The sequence below is a fragment of the Rhinolophus sinicus genome, chromosome 18, assembly GCF_057876585.1.
Source record: "Rhinolophus sinicus isolate RSI-liver-muscle chromosome 18, RSI-T2T, whole genome shotgun sequence".
Lineage (NCBI taxonomy): Eukaryota > Metazoa > Chordata > Mammalia > Chiroptera > Rhinolophidae > Rhinolophus > Rhinolophus sinicus.
In genome coordinates, this window is record NC_142518.1 from 81729875 (window position 1) to 81748587 (window position 18713).

The 18713-nt window shown below is 38.9% G+C and overlaps 1 protein-coding gene across 1 annotated transcript; it reads left to right on the top strand.

Moving 5' to 3' along the window:
* The first annotated feature begins 7498 nt into the window (after positions 1-7498).
* On the top strand, positions 7499-17066 carry UBE2A (ubiquitin conjugating enzyme E2 A). Its single transcript, XM_019717037.3, has 6 exons — positions 7499-7733; positions 7868-7948; positions 8366-8391; positions 13983-14072; positions 15016-15104; positions 15631-17066. The coding sequence occupies exons 1-6, from the start codon at positions 7690-7692 to the stop codon at positions 15757-15759; spliced, it is 459 nt and encodes a 152-aa protein (XP_019572596.1). The 5' UTR covers positions 7499-7689; the 3' UTR covers positions 15760-17066.
* The last annotated feature ends 1647 nt before the right edge of the window (positions 17067-18713 follow it).

An 18713-nucleotide genomic window follows, 5' to 3' on the forward strand; every position in this document is an offset into this window, starting at 1 on the left:
CTGGCTGGAAGAAGAAGTGTAGTGTTCAACATACACAAGATGCAAACCAATGGGAATTTAAAGCAATCTGCTAGCTCTTGAATGAGCATGGGTTAAATAAAGTATAAAATAAATATAAATGCAGGTCATAAAGAATCACAGTGTTTGCTCCTTAGGTGTTAGTCCAATGTCATCCCTATGATTCTATGTTATTCAGTATTCATGGATCTTCCACTGTATGTCAGGCACTGTGCTATATACTGGTTGTACAGTGTATAAATAGTCTCACCCGTTCGTGTGGCTTAGTCTAGTACTTAGTCTAGTACTTTTTCTGTAAAGGAATAGAGAGTAAATATTTTATGCTTTGAGGGCCAAGAGGTAAAATCAAGAACATTATGAAAAAAAAAAAAAAGAACATTATGTAGGTACTTGTATAATAAGAGAGAAAACAAATTTCCACAAATGTTTTGTTGGTGAACTTCAAAATATAATAATAATTTAATATAATTTTTGGAAATACAAGTCTGCTAATGAGAAAAATGGCACTTTTTAAAAAAAAATTATTGGGGAATAGTGTGTTGTTTCTCCAGGGCCCATCAGCTCCAAGTCATTGTCCTTCAATCTAGTTGTGGAGGGCGCAGCTCAGCTCCAAGTCCACTTGCTGTTTTCAATCTTTAGTTGCAGGAGGTGCAGCCCACCATGTCATGTGGGAATTGAACCAGCCACCCTGTTGTTCAGAGCTCATGCTCTAACCAACTGAGCCATCCGGCCCTCCAGAAAAATGGCACTTTTTGATGGAGGTGGATAACATTTCACTTAATTAGGGTTCAAAGTGAGGTGTTCCCTATCATCAAAATCAGTTGCAATCTCAATACACATTTAAATTATTTCATATCTGGTCAAGTTGAGATTTTTAAGAATGTCATTTTTAATTTGTAATAAAAGTTTACAATTTGATTTTTTCAAGAGTTAACAAACTGCAAACACCTGTTAATAAAGGTCTTAAATAATTTTTAAAAATTAGTTGCAAATATTCATCTGTTAATGCTTATCTGTAATGAGACTTTATATATTTCATCTTTGAAAAAAAAACCAAAGATAAGTACTGCCAAATACTAATATCCACAAACAACTCATTTTTTTTTTAAGGAGGGTGCAGCTCACAGTGGCCCGTGTGGGGTTCAAACCAGCAACCTTGCTGTTATCAGCACTACGCTCTAACCAACGGAGCTAACCGGAAACCCCTGCAAACAACTGATTTTAATTGAGTGTATTCATCTCTTAGAAGGCATTCAGAAAACTCTATTAGATTCATCTCTTGACATTTGCCTTTTAATATGTCATTAATTTTCACTTCCAATTGAAGTCTAGATTGAAGCTCCTCAAATGCACAAATTGATTTTGAAATATAGAAATTTCCTTTACACTTTGCATTGTGGTCCAAAAAATGCCACTGGAACTGTAATTTAGGCTCACAAAATATATCCACTGCAAATTTGTGTGGGAATGCAAATCTTGATTTTTGTTTTAACTTTTTATACCACAGGAAGTGATTAAAGTAACTTGATATTACTTTTGATTCAAACAATGTTAGTTGTCATTGAAATGACTTTACTGCAGTATGTTTCACATATAAACAGTGTTTTGCCTTGTAATTTTAGGTTAAATTCATTACGTAACATTATCAAGTCTACCATAAAAGCTAATTTTAAAACCATTCAGTGCTCATAAATAGTGGTTGAGGGTGGCTTTTCTTGTTCAGAAAAGTTTCAATCTCAGCCCTGAGCTTAAAAAATTTTTTTTTAAAACCCCAAAAAAACAAAAACCACCCACTGCTAAGCTATTGAACTGCTGTTAGTAGGGCAAGTCAGAATATTCCGCTTCTATTTCTGACAAAAATTCATGGAACAATGGTTTTGTCCATGAGAGTGAATGAAGTTCACTGTTGACACTAATGGTTGAATAACAAAAGATAGATTCAAATATTTTCCTGCAAATTACCTGTTGTTTAATAATGCAATAAATAACAATAAGATTTTAAAAATTTACATTTGCTCAAGCTTTGTACATTTGCCCAACTAAGCCATTTTCTGCTCCATACATATTGGTAATGTATGTTAGCAGACTCTGCTTCAGGTTGTATTGAACTAGTGTTTTCTTCTTTGGAAATTTTCTCATCTGCAGTTGTTCCACACAGACGACCCACACAGGCCAGTTCTTCCATCCCTTTAAACTCAGCATTGACTCTGAGTAAACAACAACTGAACAGTATTAGTAACATCTGTGAACTCATCAACAGCCAAGGAAAACAACTTGAGATCATTTGCCCTGTTTTCTAAATGACTATTGGTTAATTCCAATGTCCTTAACTCTGAGCCATTGTTCTTCTTGAAAGGTTAATAGTCTTTAAAAAGTTTATTTTCTCTGGACACATTTCTTTGGCTTCTGCAATCAAACATGACTTAATTAACTCATCATCAGTAAATGGCTTTCCTTGCTTGGATAACAAATTAGCCACTCAGAAACTCACTTTGGCCTCAACCTCATTTTCATTTTTGCAAAGAATTCTGCTATGATATGATATTCCATTTTAAACTTTCTAATTTTTCTGACCATGGATTTCCTGTGAGCTGGGAACATTGTGATGAGCACTTAATTTGGTACTATCCATGTATATTGTATTATTTTAGCAATGCTACGTGTCACTGTGTAATAAACACAATGCTTTGACATCTAATTTGATAACAAAGTAATCTACACTTAGAAGCATGATATTCAAAATCCACTTTTATTTTTTTGTTTTGACATGATAGGTATGCACTTTCAATTTTTAAAAATGCCACAATATGGTGATATTTGTGGCACTCAAAATGCTACTGAGTTATAACTGCATCACTGTGATTTGTAGTTAACAGACCAACATGTGAAGTGATGAGAGCACCAAATACAGTTTCTGTCACAGCTACTCAACTCTGTCACTGTAGCACTAAAACAGCCACAGGCAATACATAAATGAAAGAGTGTGGCTGTGTCCCAATGGAACTTTATTCATGGATATTGAAATTTTAATTTCATATCACCTTTATGTGTCAGGAAATGTTATTAAATATTATTATTGTTTTGATTTTTTTCAACCATTTAAAAAAATAGAAAACCATTCTTAGCTTGCAGGCCATAGGAAAAAAGAGAGCAGGCTAGATTTGGTTGTAGTTTGCTAGTGGATCTTGCTGGTTTGATTGAATTCCCATGAGCAACACTGTAGCCATGTGTATTAGTTTCCTATTGCTGCTGTAACAAACTACCACAAACCTAGTAGCTTAAGAAAACACAAATTTATTATCTTACGATTCTGGAGATCAGAAGTCCAAAATCAATCTCACTGATCTAAACTCAAGATGTCAGCAGGGCTGGTGGCTCCCAGAGGCTCCAGGGGAGAATTCATTCTTTGCCTCTTCCAGTTTCTAGAGGCTGCCCACATCCCTTGGTTCCTCAGCTGGTGGCTGTATCACTCCAAACTCTGCTACCACCATCACATGGCCTTCTCCCTGAATTTGGACTCCTCCTTCCCTCTCATTTAATTCTAGATAACCTCCCCATCTCAAAATTCTTAATTTAACGACATCTGCAAAGTTCCTTTCGCTATATAAGGTAACATATTCACAGGTTCCAGAGATTAGGACATGGAGGTCTTGGGTTGGGGGGCATTATTCAGCCTTTTTTCCTCTTGATTCAACAAGTCAGCAGGTAGTGAAATCCTATGTTCACACCTTAATTTCCCCATTTCTCTAAGTTTCACTATTTCTCTCTCCTCTCCTTCTTTTCCTTCCCTTCTCTCTTTTTCTCTTTCCTTCCCCCTCTCTCTCCTCTTTCTCTCCCTTTCTCTCCTTATGTCCTAGGAGCTATAGATGGACAGCATACTACTACTTTTATTGCCAAAAGCACACGCTGTGATAACTGTTCTTTCCTATGTGATCCTCTTGACTTGTCTCCTGAGATTATTTGAGTCAAGAAAAACCTATTTTCTGTTGTTTCTTGGTTGTCATTTGTACTAAATTTTATCAATAGAAGTGGAAACTATAGGAAAATAAAATTCCTTGCCTTGACTGGCTAACAGAAATAAAAACTCACAGCCTCATGAGGCAGGAAATGATCGTTTATCTGGTCTCTCCTTCCAACCCAAAATAGTTCAGGAAAATCACAATCTCTTCCACATTTTGAAATCCCACAATTTCCCTAGTCATATATTCCCATATTTCCTCCCTTTTAGGAAAATTCTCAAATGTTCACCTACGGACAATTTGGAATTTTTCATCTTCCCTGCAGCTGCATTGCTAACACAGTTTAAGCTAAAAAGAACTTCCAGTTTCTTGACCCCTGCTCTTGGGGAAGAGGCGATGCTTGGCTGTGAAGATGTTATTTGTTTAAGATGTCAAGGTGAGAAGGGGGTGGAAGGACTCCTTGGCCAACTCTGCTATAGTTACTATGTTCTAGTCTGATAAATTGTCTGTGCTGGAGAACAATCTTCTGTGTTGCTCTTTGCTATGACAACCCTGCTTCTGATGAAGAATGTGGGAGCACAGTGTTCCTATAATGCAGTTCCACTATGCAGTCAGGGTGCCCTGGTGCCATGGGGCTTCCAAACTGCTTTGGTTCATGCTCCTGACTTTTCTTGATTAGTTAGTCCCAAGAGGGAAGAGCAAAGGAGCTTCAGAAAACAGACAAGCCCGCAACAAACTGAAATGCATCTGTAGCATTTGATGACTCAGATATGTATATCCAGTGGCAAGAGCTTCCCAGTCTCTTTCCTACTCTCCTTCTCAGTAGGATGTTTTCAACACATCTCTCTTAGGCTCAAACACCGACAAAAGCCACCTATCAAGCCTAAATTCCTCATCCTTGCATTTGAGGATATTTAATCAACTTCTGTCACCCTCACTTTTCCTAGTGGCAGTCTCATCATTCTCCATTAGCCACGTGAATCTGCCCACTATCCCCAGAACATGGTTTAGCTCCATGTCCTTGTTCGTGCTGTTGCCCTCATAGAAACTGCTTGAGTTCTTCTCTCCCAAGCCCTGCTTCCATCTCTTTTGAAAGAAAATTGAAGTAGACCCATTCTAGGAAGCTAATTCTAACCCAACCAGATCGATGAGTCGCCTGCTATACAGTACCTCAACATTTGCGGGTTTACATGCTTCTGCTATGTAGCTTGGTGCTGCTCTGGTAGGCAGAATTCTAAAATGCCATCCCCTCCCTCAAGATTCCTGGCTACTGATATACACACACCTTCTTCCAGTTATTCAAGCAGACACTAATCTAGGTTCTGCTGTGAGGGAATTTTGCAGATGTAATTAAGGTCCCAAATTACATGATTTTAAAACAGGACATTATCTGGGGTGGGCCTGACCTAATCAGAAAAGCCCTTAGAACTGGGCACTTCCTGAAGAGATTCAAAGCATGAAAGGGATTTGATGGGAGAGAAATTCTCTATTGCTGGCTTTGAAGATGGAATAGGCTACATGGCAAGGAATGTGGAAGATGTCTCGGAGCTGAGAATAGTCCCTGACTGGCAGCCAGTGAGGAAATGGGGGCCTTAGTACTATAACTGGGAAGAACTGAATTTGGCCAACAACTTGTGATAGTTTGTTAAGCAGCAATAGAAAACAAATGCATCTGCTTTTGCAGATCTTGCTTTTGTTGATTTCATATGTGTGTATTTGTGCAAGTTCCTAAATGAGAGGAAAAGGTTTTTAAAACTTATTTCTGTACCGTCTTCCCACCACAGCTATAATGTGAGACTATTAGGGAGACTTGCTTTAACTGATATGTTGAATTTAATGGGAGATAGAAATCCTCGGCCATGAAGGTACGTGTTGTTGAGCAGCAGCTAGAATTACAACCAGTGTCAAGTGTCTCCCGCCTCCCATGTTAGAAACAAATTTCTGCACCTCTGATGTCTTCTGGACATCTTTATATGGATGTCTCACCAGTCTTATGAACTCAGTAAGGCCCCAGATTTCCTCTCCTAAAACTGCCCCGTCCCTCTAGTTCTGTTACTGGCACCTTTAAACTTCCAGTTTGGCACCTTTAAACCTTACAGCTTAGAACTACAGCCATTGTCAACTCCTTCCTCTGTGTGACCCCCCACATTCAATCTGTTGCCAAGTCTTCTCCATTCATCCCCTCATCTCCATTTTTATTGTCATTGCCTGATTCCATATCTCTCACCTAGAATAATTCCAGTCTGTCTCCTAGCTGCTCTCCTGGGACCAATGTCTGATTAGTACAGCCCTAATCATGTCACTTCTCTGCTCACCCACCTTCCAAGAAATCCATCAGCTTGGCATTCAAAATTCTCCAGGACTTAACCAAAATCTACCTTTCTCATATTTTCAAAAATTCTTAAATGAGTATTTTGCCTACCTTCTGAGTTATTTGGGGTTGACCTTTAAAAATTATTCTTTAAAACTGTTATTGCTCTTGCAGGTCCGCATCTTGTGACTCTTCCCTGCCACCTCCACCTTTTTCACACACATCTTCCTGTTGCTTTTACTTCAGATCCACTGCCCTTCCACTTCTCTGCAGTTGGACATTCTCAGACATTGGACCCTTCTGAATATATAGCAGCGTCTCAGCTTGTTGAACTGCCAAGGAGAAATGTGGTTCCAGAACCAAATTGTGAGTGTCCAGAGCTAAAACCTCGTTCTTGCCTTAAGCTCTCACTCCCTCTCTCAGGACACACACCACCATTTTATTCTGCTTGGGGGTGATCATGGGCCTAAATGTTGGGACTCAAATCTCGCACAGGAAAAGGGACCCACTGCCTCCTTTCACAGTTGAGGCCGACTTATTCTTTTGATTTTTCAGTGATTTTATAACAGGTCATACACAACCCTTCCCCAGTCTCCTGTGTACGCAGGGGATGTGCACCCTACAGTTCCTGCTTTTTGAGAACAGCTTTGCTTCAGCCCACTCCCCGCTTCTCTAGTTTGGTATTTCCATCCTTCTCCCCCGAACCACAGGGCGCACTTTAAGTGATCTATTGTTAAAAAAAAAAAAAAAAAAAAAAGAAGAGGAAGAAGAGGGAGAAGAGGGGGAAGAGGGAGAAGAGGGGGAAGAGGGAGAAGAGGGAGAAGAGGGAGAAGAGGGAGGAGGAGGAGGAGGAGGAGGAGGAGGAGGAGGAGGAGGAGGAGGAGGAGGCGGAGGAGGCGGAGGAGGAGGAGAAGAAGAAGAAGAAGGAGAAGAAGGAGAAGAAGGAGAAGAAGGAGAAGAAGGAGAAGAAGAAGAAGGAAAAAAGCCGAGGAAAGCTTCCCAGGGTTCTTGTTAGATTTGGCAGGTGGGGATGGAGCCCATTCCACCACCCAATCCTGGGGAATTGGCCTCGCCGCCTGTCTCTCAGCCACCGTCGGGCTTCGGCGGGGGTTTAATGGCCTAAGCAACTTTCCTTACCACCCCACCCTCCGCCCGTCTTGGTACGGTCTGTCCGGTATTAGGCATTCCACCCCCCATTCCTTCCAGGTTGGTTCAGCCCGGGTCTACTCCGGGGTGGTGCTTAGCCGGCGCCAGACCGACCCTCGACTTCGAAGGGGCAGTGCTGTGCCTCTAGGCGCTTCCTCCCCGGCTACTTCGGCTTCTCCAGCGTCCTCGGCCTCCTTACCCTCTGCGGGCACCCGAGAACTCGGTGTATGCTCCAGCCCTGACCCCGCTCGAGATATGTCTACCCCGGCTCGGCGGCGTCTCATGAGGGACTTCAAAAGGTAACTGACAGGGACCGCGGCGTCCAGGGCCGGCAGCGGGGCGCAGGGCGGGTCCCGAGGCGGGCCAGGGGAAGGGGGCAGCCCGGAGCGGTCGCGGCTGCCGGATCGCGGGGCCGCTGTCTGTCTCTCTGAAGGTTGCAGGAGGATCCTCCAGCCGGAGTCAGCGGGGCTCCGTCCGAGAACAACATAATGGTGTGGAACGCGGTCATTTTTGGGTGAGTCTGTGTTCCGGGCGGTGGCGAGAGATGGGGAACTCGAGGTGGCTCTGTCTGCCCTACGGGACCGGCCCCTGGCGAAGGCGGAGAGGGAAGGGGACAGTATTAGGATCTGGCCGGGCCTAGGCTCCTCCCCGGAGCCTGTGCCTCGATTAGCTCAGTTCCCGCTGCCAGGGGAACCGTTTGGGGTTCTCAGGGGGGCGGGGCGGGGAGTGGTGGCGGTTAGGAGCGGCGGCCTGCACCAGCTTTCTGAGCCGGAAACATCTATTTGTGGTGGCTTTCCGACCCAGGAAACGGTGCTTTACCAGAGGTGGAGTTGGCGGAGCTTGACAGAGCCTGGAATAGCCATCTCCTAAAATGAACCAGGGAGAAGGGAACCCCTTAAGCCGGAACTGACTGTTTTTCTCTGTGTTGCAGGCCCGAAGGGACCCCGTTTGAGGATGGTAAGAGAGTTTCTTTACCCACCTTTCAGGAGCCTGATCATCTGGGGAAAGGGTTCCTAGTCATCCTGGAAGTGCCTTCTACTTAGGAACCTGCTTCTCCCTACCCTCTGCCTACTAAAGGCTTGAGTGGAATCCAGTATGTGGCAGGTTGTTCTAGCTATTGTCCGCTTGACTAGAACGGCAACTTTTTTCTTGCTTGCTTCTTTAAAAAAAAGTCTGGGTAAGGCAATCACTTTTTAAAAGGAACATCATAGCACTGATATTAAGGACTTTTGAGGTCTGGGCTATGATCCTGCCAAATTCAGCCCCCCTTCAAGATACTGAGTAAATATCACCCCAACCACTTGCTGATAGACTCAGAGACCCCAGAGACCATCTAGTTAGAATTTGTGTGCTTCTATCAAGACTTTATGCTCAGTAATCTCAAGGTAGCTTCAGTATTGAGGGTAGCCTTAATGTACTTTCAGCTGGTGTCTAGCCTACTTGAAGGGACTACATGTACTTATAGCCACATCATTTTTAATGGATTTTGGTTTGACTTTTAAAAACACATATTAATTGCTTTTTAAAAACTTTGTATTTGAGATAACTATAGATCCATTTGTAGTTGTAATAAATACAAACTATATGCCCTTCACACACTTCCCCCACCCCCTCTTTTGGTAATATCTTGAATCACTATACTACAATATCACAATCGGGAAATTGACGTTGATAGTTTTATGTGCACTCAATTGTGTGTGTAGTTGATTATTGAACATTTAATCCATTTAAAATATGATTAAAAGTATTTGAACTACTGGTTGACATCTTTAATATTGAGGTATTTAAAAAAAGAAAAGGATCTTTCTGTTGCTTTTTCTCTCTCAATGATTTATCTTCCTTTGGTCATGTAGCATGTGTGTGTGTGTGTGTGTGTGTGTATTATATATATATATATATATATACATATACGTGTGTGTTGTATATATATTTGTGTGTATATACACACACACACACACACACACAAGTCAGTTTGAAGGTGGGAACAAAAACATTTCTGCAAACTACTAAGTCATACTTATGTTGCCGAGTTGGATTGCTTTTTGATGCTACCAATTCACAAGATGTGAGGTAGGTCGATATCAACCAATTCTATAATTTGTCTCAAATGCTCAGATTTCCCTAGGAGACTGCAGACAGTCACCTGAATACTTTTAACTTCCTGTCTACTTTCATTCCCTGGGTAAATATCACTGTTCTTCAGCGCTGCAATAAAAGTAAGTGACAGCAGGAGAGAGGGATACTAAAGGCGCAGTACTTTGGTGCAGTAAATGATTTGAAATGATCCATAGCAAGACTTAATTTTCCTCTGCCAGATTGGTGCTAGTTCTTCCTACCTAAACTTTATGTGCAGATTAACTGTATATTTGCTTTAGCTTTAGCAGGCTTTGTTTTCGTTGGCTTTTTTTTTTCCTCCTGATTTTACTCAAACTGCTTTATGCTGGGCACAGCTTTATTAATAGTATATCACTTTGCTGGAAGTTAGCTACTTAAATATTTCAAGGGTGCTTCTCTTGTTTTAAGTGGTATGAATTGAAAAGGTACTTAATGGAATCCATTACCTACCTGGATCTTCCCTCCTGACATTACTAGCTCTATTTTTGATGATGTGTGTCTCCATCCTGGCATTACTGAAAGGAATTACTCAAGCTCAATGACAGTACCCTTTTCTGATTCGTTCTGTTGAGCAGTCTGCTATCCAAGGATGCTTCCTCAGGTGTTTAGAACACTGACTGTGGCTACAAAAATATTTTGACGATTTGTTAATATCCGTCACTTACAGTTAGGGAATTTACTGGAAAAGACTGATTATGAACAAGTGGCATAGTTGATTTTGCTGTTTCCATGTATTATATAACTCAACAGCCTCAAAACTACTGTTGCTGTTTCCTTGTAAACCACTTGTAATAGAAGTTTCTGGAACAGCCAAGCCCTAATTACAGAGATGAAATCTTAAGAAACAAAACTCTTAAAGGTATTTTGATTTTACTTCACACACTTGAAGAGGAAAATGTTCCCAAGAGTTTACACTACCAAACAAAGCACTGGGTAGCGGGTGGCTATGCTTCCTCATCAAAATATCTGAGTCTGCAAGTGCTGTATGGGATAAAGTATTCTCCATCACATCGTCTAAAAATTGTTAATAGACACAATAAGATACTAGTATTTGCTTTTTTAAAGTTAGTTGGGGGTGACAATGGTTAGTAAAGTTACATAGGTTTCAGGTGTATAATTCTGTATTACATCATCTATATATCACATTGTGTGTGCACGACCCAGAGTCAGTTCTTACATCACCATATAGTATTTGCTTTTCATAATAGATGTAGTCTTAAGAATTTGGGTGTAAGATTTTTTTTTAAAATGAATCACTTAAAATCCACTAAGGGTGTTCTTAAGATAAATAAATCCTATAATGAAGAGTATTTGGGTATTATCTTAAAAATGAGAAGTTTTAGTCCTAAAAAATGTTTTAAGTACATGTACTTTGCTTTCTCATCAGGGGTCACAGTCTGGTGGCCAAACGGCAGAAAATGCCTGCAGAGGTGTTTTCTTTGGCCAACACAGTATTTTCAAAAATTTGAATTTGTGACTGTCGTTAGCAGAACACACACTCTGTAGTTTAACCATGTCACTCCCTATTGCCATATACCAGCCATTTAACACATTTATATAATTTTCCTGGACTGTATCAATGGATTAATAGATACTTTCCTTACAATGTTTTGCCCTCTTCAGGGATATGAACAAAATCAGTACAGATTGTGTACAACAATGGTGAGGCTTAAGTTTTCAGTTATTTTAAAGCCCAGCCTTCTAAATATTCAAAGGATAAGCTCTAGTCTTAATTGCATATTAATTCTAGGATTTTAAATTTCTTTAACTTTTGTTTTGGATCTCAGAAATTTCTTTGAGGGTTGTACTAAAGAGGTTCTGATTGTTTAATGTATGAAACATCCCCTTTTCAATGTACACTTTGAATAAGATTTGGGTAAGTCCTAATTTATATTCAGGTAGACATAAGCAGGTTGTTTCACTTCTCAAGATATTAAATGAGCTGCTTTGAAAGACTGGACTCTTCTTTGGTAGCTAGGGTAAGCACCTTGTTGAACTTCTGGGCAAGTCTTAGGCAGAAAGCTGAAGTCACGTGTTTTTTGAGAGCCACCGGCATAGGTACTCAAGTTGCATTTAACTGTGAGTGTTTGATGTAGGTCAGAAATAAAGTACTATTTAATATTTGAATCCATTAATTGTGTATTTCTTACTGATAGTGAAGTTTGGATTTGGGGGTTTTGCCTTCTTCAGCTAGGTCTTGAGATGTGAAACTTTAGAATTATTAGTATTTATAGAGCACTTGTCACTGCATATTTCCCTCATTTTAAACCTCACAATGATGTTATGTGGTGGATACTATGATAAACCCCATTTTATAGATGAGGAACTTGAGATTTAGTTAAGTTGAGCAGTTTCCCCAAGGTTTCACATCTAGTAAGTAGCAAAACAAGGATTTGATCCCAGGTCTGTGTGACTGCAAAGTTCCACTTAGGCCTGCCTTATGTGTTGCTTTACCACTTTTAGGTATTATATTTAATGATGATTTTAATTTAAAGTACATGGGCGCTCCATATGCTATTAAATCTGCCCAGTTTGAAAGCAATTCCTTAATGATAAATCTCTTACCTATAATCAGAGTTTAACATTGAGCCAAATGTGTTTACACTTGAGATACATAAGGAAGCTTGAAGCTTTGAAGTCTTTAACACTGATTCCCACTTTTTCTTGTGTGTTATAATGTCAGTAGTACTGAAAAGGAACAGTATGCTTTTTTCCTCAAAAAGAGGAAAATTTATGGTCAGGTGATGATAAAGGTGTTCTGATGAACTGTAGCTTGTATGTCCATTCCAAAATATTTTCCTTTTTGTCCTTAGCTATAATATATAGCATCTTTCAAATAGTATAAGGAGTAACAATAGTTTGGGGAGTATGTCTCTATATGTTGCATTTTAAATTATTTTGAAACTTTGGGACACATGTTCATACCAAGGGCAACTTTGTTAGCAAATTGTTGCCTATGGGCTTGCTGGTAGGATACAAACTTTTGGTATTGTTAATATGTAACAGATCTAGCAGTAGAATGATTGTAGACTTCTCTTTTTTTCCTTAAGTTGTGATAACCTATTAATTGAAGCAGGAAGGAAATAAATTGCTAAGTCTGAAAAACCAGTAACAAATTATACTCTATCTGAAGTGTGGTCTGTTGTATTAGAATAATTTATTAAATGGACCAGAAAAATATAGTGGATATACCACCTTATGTATACCAGATATAACTGATTCCTTAAGTTTACTTGAAGAGATTTTAGTCAGGGAAGAAACAGTTGCCCAATTGTTGTCTTGAATTTATTAAACCCAATTAAAAATAACATTTTGAAGGAAATTATCTCCCCAAATCACATCTTACAACTCCTGAATGAGCTCAAGTTTGTCCTTCCCTTATAAATAAGTCTATAATCTAGTATACTTTAGAGCAGGGGTGTCCAAACTTTTTTCAATGGTTTTCACCAAGGGCCATATGCGGTAAAATACACAAACAGCCGGGCCATTCACTGAGGTGAAGTACGTATTGCCTCACCTGGTTTAAGTAAACTATTTTTGGAATTTGCTGCAGGCCAATTAAAAATGGATTGCGGGCCGCAGTTGGCCCTCAGGCTGCAGTTTGGACACCCCTGCTTTAGAGCCTCCTGCTACCTTAGCTGACCCATAGTCAAGAAAAATAAATTAATTTCAATAGTAGCCTAAACAAACATCATTAGAAAGATAAATTTACTGGGGACATGAATGTAATTTAATGTGATATTTAAATGATTTCTACTGTTAATCCTCCCCCCATTGGTGTGAATGATTTAGTTGATTTTATAGTGAAGTACCTTGTGAGACATACGTAAGGGTTTTGAGAGGGACTATGAAGTGTTTTTCTGGTTCATACTCAACTGTGTTTTCATTAGAGTTGCTATTACATGAAAAGGAACCAGTGAACACTTTATATTTATTCCCTTCTATTTTAAAAATAATTTGATTACTGATTTGTATTTCTCACATTGATTTTTGAACCTTTGTACTCCCATTCTTTCTAGTTCATTTAAAAATCTGGAGAGTTTAAAATGGCAGTGGATTCAAATAGGCCTTTAAGGTCTTCCAGTTTTCTAATGGAAGAAGGCCGGATTTTGGCTTTAGTTTCTTGTCATTTTAATGTCTTCAACATATGTAGTGGCTAAAGTTATCCTGTAGGCAGTAATTTTGAGTTTAAGATGGCTGTATTTAAGTTTAGAGAATAGAAAAACGAAGAACAAATCACCTTTGGGTTGTAGTTCTTACAATATCTGTCCATTTTTTTGAGCAATTCCTGAAGATGTATCTTTTACCCAGTCTCCCTATATCTTTACATTATTTCATTTAACACTCGAAAAAAGTCACACAGCGTTAAAAGCAAAGTACTACTGAACAAAGTGATAAATATGTTTTCTTAAACCTGTCTTTTCTAACTACAGGAACATTTAAACTCACAATAGAATTCACTGAAGAATATCCAAATAAACCACCTACGGTTAGATTTGTCTCTAAGATGTTTCATCCGAATGGCAAGTATCACTTTTAATACAGTATTTTAAATGATTGCACTGTTTATTAGGGAGGTAACCTATATTTCCTATGGATTTGTCTGTAGTACTTGAGTATTTGTTTAGGCATCCTGCTGTTTCCTGAAAACTGAACTTGTTTATGGTGGTCTATTGCTGTCTTGAGCTATAGTCTTAGAACTGAAACACCGAAGCTACTTTGTCTTTTGAGAGCCTCCTGTTTTTGATAATCTTTACCATTTATTTATTAAACAAAAATAAGGATGCTCTTGAGGTTTCTTTTTAATGTTAGGCCAGATTTGGGTAGTCTTGTGTTGTAATTATTTTCACTAGTGTTTAAGACAATAGTTTTTAACTTTGGATGCAGATCAGAATTACCATGGAACATTTTAAACATACAGATGCCCTGGCCCTGCTCCATACCTACTGAATGTCAGATTCTGTGGCTGAGGGCCAAAAATACAGTACTAGATTGGAAAAGCAGCACAGGTGATTCTAACTTACCATTTTGCCTTTTCCCCCCCTAATATAAGCCTAAGAACAGTTTACCTTTTATTCAGAAACCTGGTGAACTGAGCTATCTTTTGTTATTTTATATAGGAGATATAGTTTACAAATTGGGTAGAATGAATATCCCACAAGTCCACCAATGGCTAGGGACCCTGTTAGAAAATGTGTATGATTTCCTGGATAATGGGGTACTCTCTTCAGAAGAACAAGTGCTAAGTATCTTCCAGTTTTATACTATTACATTTGACATATTCCTAACATCCTGATTATTTCACTACTAATGCTCGTGACTCTATTTAGGAAGGTAACTGAGAAGCAGCATAGGACATCTTTTTAAACCTCAAAAGCAAAGTATTCTTGACTGTATTTGTCTTGACTATGATATAAAACCTTAACGGTTTTCTTATGCTTAACATACATATGTCTTTGCTCCTAGTCTACGCAGATGGTAGTATATGTCTGGACATACTTCAGAACCGTTGGAGTCCAACCTATGATGTGTCTTCCATTTTAACATCCATACAGGTGAATTTTCCTTCATGTGACTAACTGTGGCCTTTTATATGTTTATATTAGCAATTGAATTGTTTTTGAAAGTTATAACTTAAGGTAAAAGGAAGGTCATTAAGACATGAGCCACCAGAATAAATACATACACACACGGTGCCAAAAAATGTATATACATTTTAGGAAAGGAAAAAAACTATTAAAATTGTGATACTCAATATATACTGATAACAAAAGATGAATTCAAGTCACGTTTGACTTCCATAATTACAAGAGGTGCTCAAAGTGGTTACCATCAGTGTAATTTTAATAGTTTTTTCCGTTCTTAAAATGTGTATACATTTTTTTGGCACTATCTATCTATCTATCTATCTATCTATCTATCTATCTATCTAATGTTCGCCTAGCTACTAGCAGATTAATGTAACTCTAGGTTAGTATGCTAAGAGCAAATATACCTGTTACTTAGGACAATTCAATTGAGTGTCTTGATACATGTATCTTTTGCATGGAGGAACTGACATTTTACAAATTGTCTTTATAGTCTCTGTTGGATGAGCCCAATCCCAATAGTCCAGCAAACAGCCAGGCCGCTCAGCTGTACCAGGAGAACAAGCGGGAATATGAAAAACGTGTTTCTGCGATAGTAGAACAGAGCTGGCGTGATTGTTGACCTGCGTGCAGCAAAAGGAGAGGCTGGGCATAAGAAAAATATATATTGATGTGTTTGTCACCTTCCTATTCCTCAGTGTCATTACATTTACTTTATTAAAAGCAAAATAGCTATTGTGCTGTTTCCATCTTCCCTTCCCAAGCTTTTCCTACCCCTTGTATCCTCTCCTTGAACATCAAAAAACACCCTTTATGAGATCAAATGTACTGTACCTGGGTTACGTGCAAAAATTACTAATGCTTAATTCCTTTTCTGTTGTATTTCATCTCCAGCTTTAGGGCAATATTGTTACCATACTTTACACTAAGCTTTTTAAATGAATTGTTATACAAGTGGTGCTGATGCATAGCTTGATGACCAGGATGTTATTTTTAACAAAATGATTGCTGAAGTTTTTCACCCTTGCTCGTCCTTCACTTGTGTTGGATTTGGAAGTAAACGTTTGGAATATGGCCTATAGAAAACAGGAAAACAAATCCATATAAACATCCATTTTGAAAGAGCAATGGAAGCTAAAAATGCTATGATACTAAGATGTAACCAATATGAATTACAAGATGGTTTTTAGTGGTAGGAAGAAGGTTAAAGGATTCGGCCAAAGGAGCATAGCAATTGTAGTAACTGACACATCCTCTCCTTGCAAGATATTCACTGGGTACATCCATGCTAAGTTTCAGACTATAGTCAGCCTTCTGTATCCGTAGGTTTCACATCCACAGATTCAACCAACCAGATCAAAAATATTCGGGAAAAAAGTTATGTTGCTGATGTATACTAGGATGGTTGTATCTGTACTAATGGATACCGAGGGGCAACTATACTGAAATATTCTGGGTTTTTGCTTTTTAAAGAGGTGTAGGAGCAGAGAAATGGAAACAATCATTAGTTTTTAAGCTAGGGAAGGTTGGAGATCCTTTAATCTTTTTAAAGAAGCAGTACTACCCTAGATAAATAAATTTATAACCCCCCATCATTTTTCAGAGTTTAACCCAAGGAAAGGAGCATATCTGTGGCAAGTTATTTTCCACTCAAATCCTGAGTTAATGCTGCATGCTTTGATTTCTTCTTCCCTTTCAGTATTCTAAGAACTTTAATGTCAATGTTTGCAATTTTTCTTTGGATATTTATACTTTTAGATAGACAATACCTTTAAGTAGCAGTGTGGGACAAGGCTTGTAAATGTTTTGTCTAATGTTCCATTGTAACCTTCTGTGCATTTATCACTTCTAAATCTAACTTTGCACAAGTAACCCATGTAAAAAATGTACATTTTTCAAAACTTGTAAATAAAAATAATCTTAAAATTTTGTAGTTAAGGTATATTTTAGCTCAGTATGAACTTTTAGTATTATTGGAATCTCATATCTGTTTATTTCCCCCCTTTGAAATAAACATGACAAAAGCAAAAGTACAGATTCTGGGAGAGGGAAAAGAGAAGAGTAGACACTATTGGAGAGGGCATGTTTTCAGTCATAAGTGTTCATGCTTTTTTAAACATTTTAACAGAATGTAAAACTATTAAATAAAACAAAGCTACTTCAGGGGGGTGCCCAGATGGCTCGGCTACAGCCTGAGGTCTGAACAACAGGGTTGCTGGTTTAATTCCCTCATGGGATGGTGGGCTGCGCCCCCTGCAACTAAAGACTGAAAACGGCGACTGGACTTGGAGCTGAGCTATGCCCTCCACAACTAGATTGAAGGACAACGACTTGGAGCTGATGGGCCCTGGAGAAACACACTGTCCCCCAATATAAGAAAAGAAAAAGAAAAAATACTTCAGAGGCAGCTAGTTAGCTCAGTTCGTTAGCGCACTATGCTCTTAACAACAAGGTTGCTGGTTTGATCCCCACATGGGCCACTGTGAGCTGTGCCCTCCACAATTAGACTGAAACAACTACTTGACTTGGAGCTGATGGGTGCTGGAAAAATACACTTAAATAGTTTAAAAACAAAACAACAAAGCTACTTCAGCACATGTGATGGTCAATCAAAGGAATGAAATTGTAATGGAGAGGAATAAACAAATTTGGATGTTTACCAGTGCCTTCAGAGAGCAACACCTAACTTGTTGATCCTGACATCCACCTTTTAAAAAGCCCTAGCTTAAAACCAAACAGTACCAAACTATTATAAAATGGTATTTCTCAGTTCTCTGTGAGTTCAGGAGTACAGGTATCTTCAATCTTACCTTGCTTAAACAGAAAGTGCTTTCTTTTGAGGAGCAACCTCTCTTTAAAGAGACAGATAAGGACAGCGAACTTGCAGAAACTCACCTCTTTACTTGTTGGGGCGGGGGGTGGTGGTGAGGTTGTGCTAAATAAAAGTCCTTATGGTATATGTACCCACTCATCCTTTAAGACATGGCACTTAAAGGAGCCTCAGTCTAAGGGAGTTCTACACTGACCACCACATTAATTCATTTGTTTCATCTAAGAGCAACATCCTTAAATGTCCTTAATGTTTTCCCTTCAGTCTACTTCTGCTTCAAAGGAGAACCACATTAAATTGGTCTTTATTTGGTACATTAGTTTTACATTAACTTTTTCATCCTACTGTAGGTGGGTACTTTAAATATTGACACTGTTAATCACACTTGAAAAAGTTAAGGTGAGATTGGGAATGTGCAGACATATTTATTTTATGCACCTCCTGAGAAACACTTCCTGATCTCTTTCATGGGAGAATCTTTTTAAAACCTTTCAACAGTCAACAAGCTGACTTCCCAAAGCGCCATACCCGCGATAAAAGATACCAGAAACCATTCATTTGAACATTTAATGGTCATCTGCCTTTTTTTCTTTACATTTTTTTAAACAAGTGTCACAGGCTGCCTGCATATAATAACAACAATAATTATATAGTTAAAACAGATTTGTGAGGTCCCTTTTCAAATGGCAGTCAGATCTGAACTTAACTCTTATAATTCTGTACCTGCTGATGTGGGAAGGGGTATG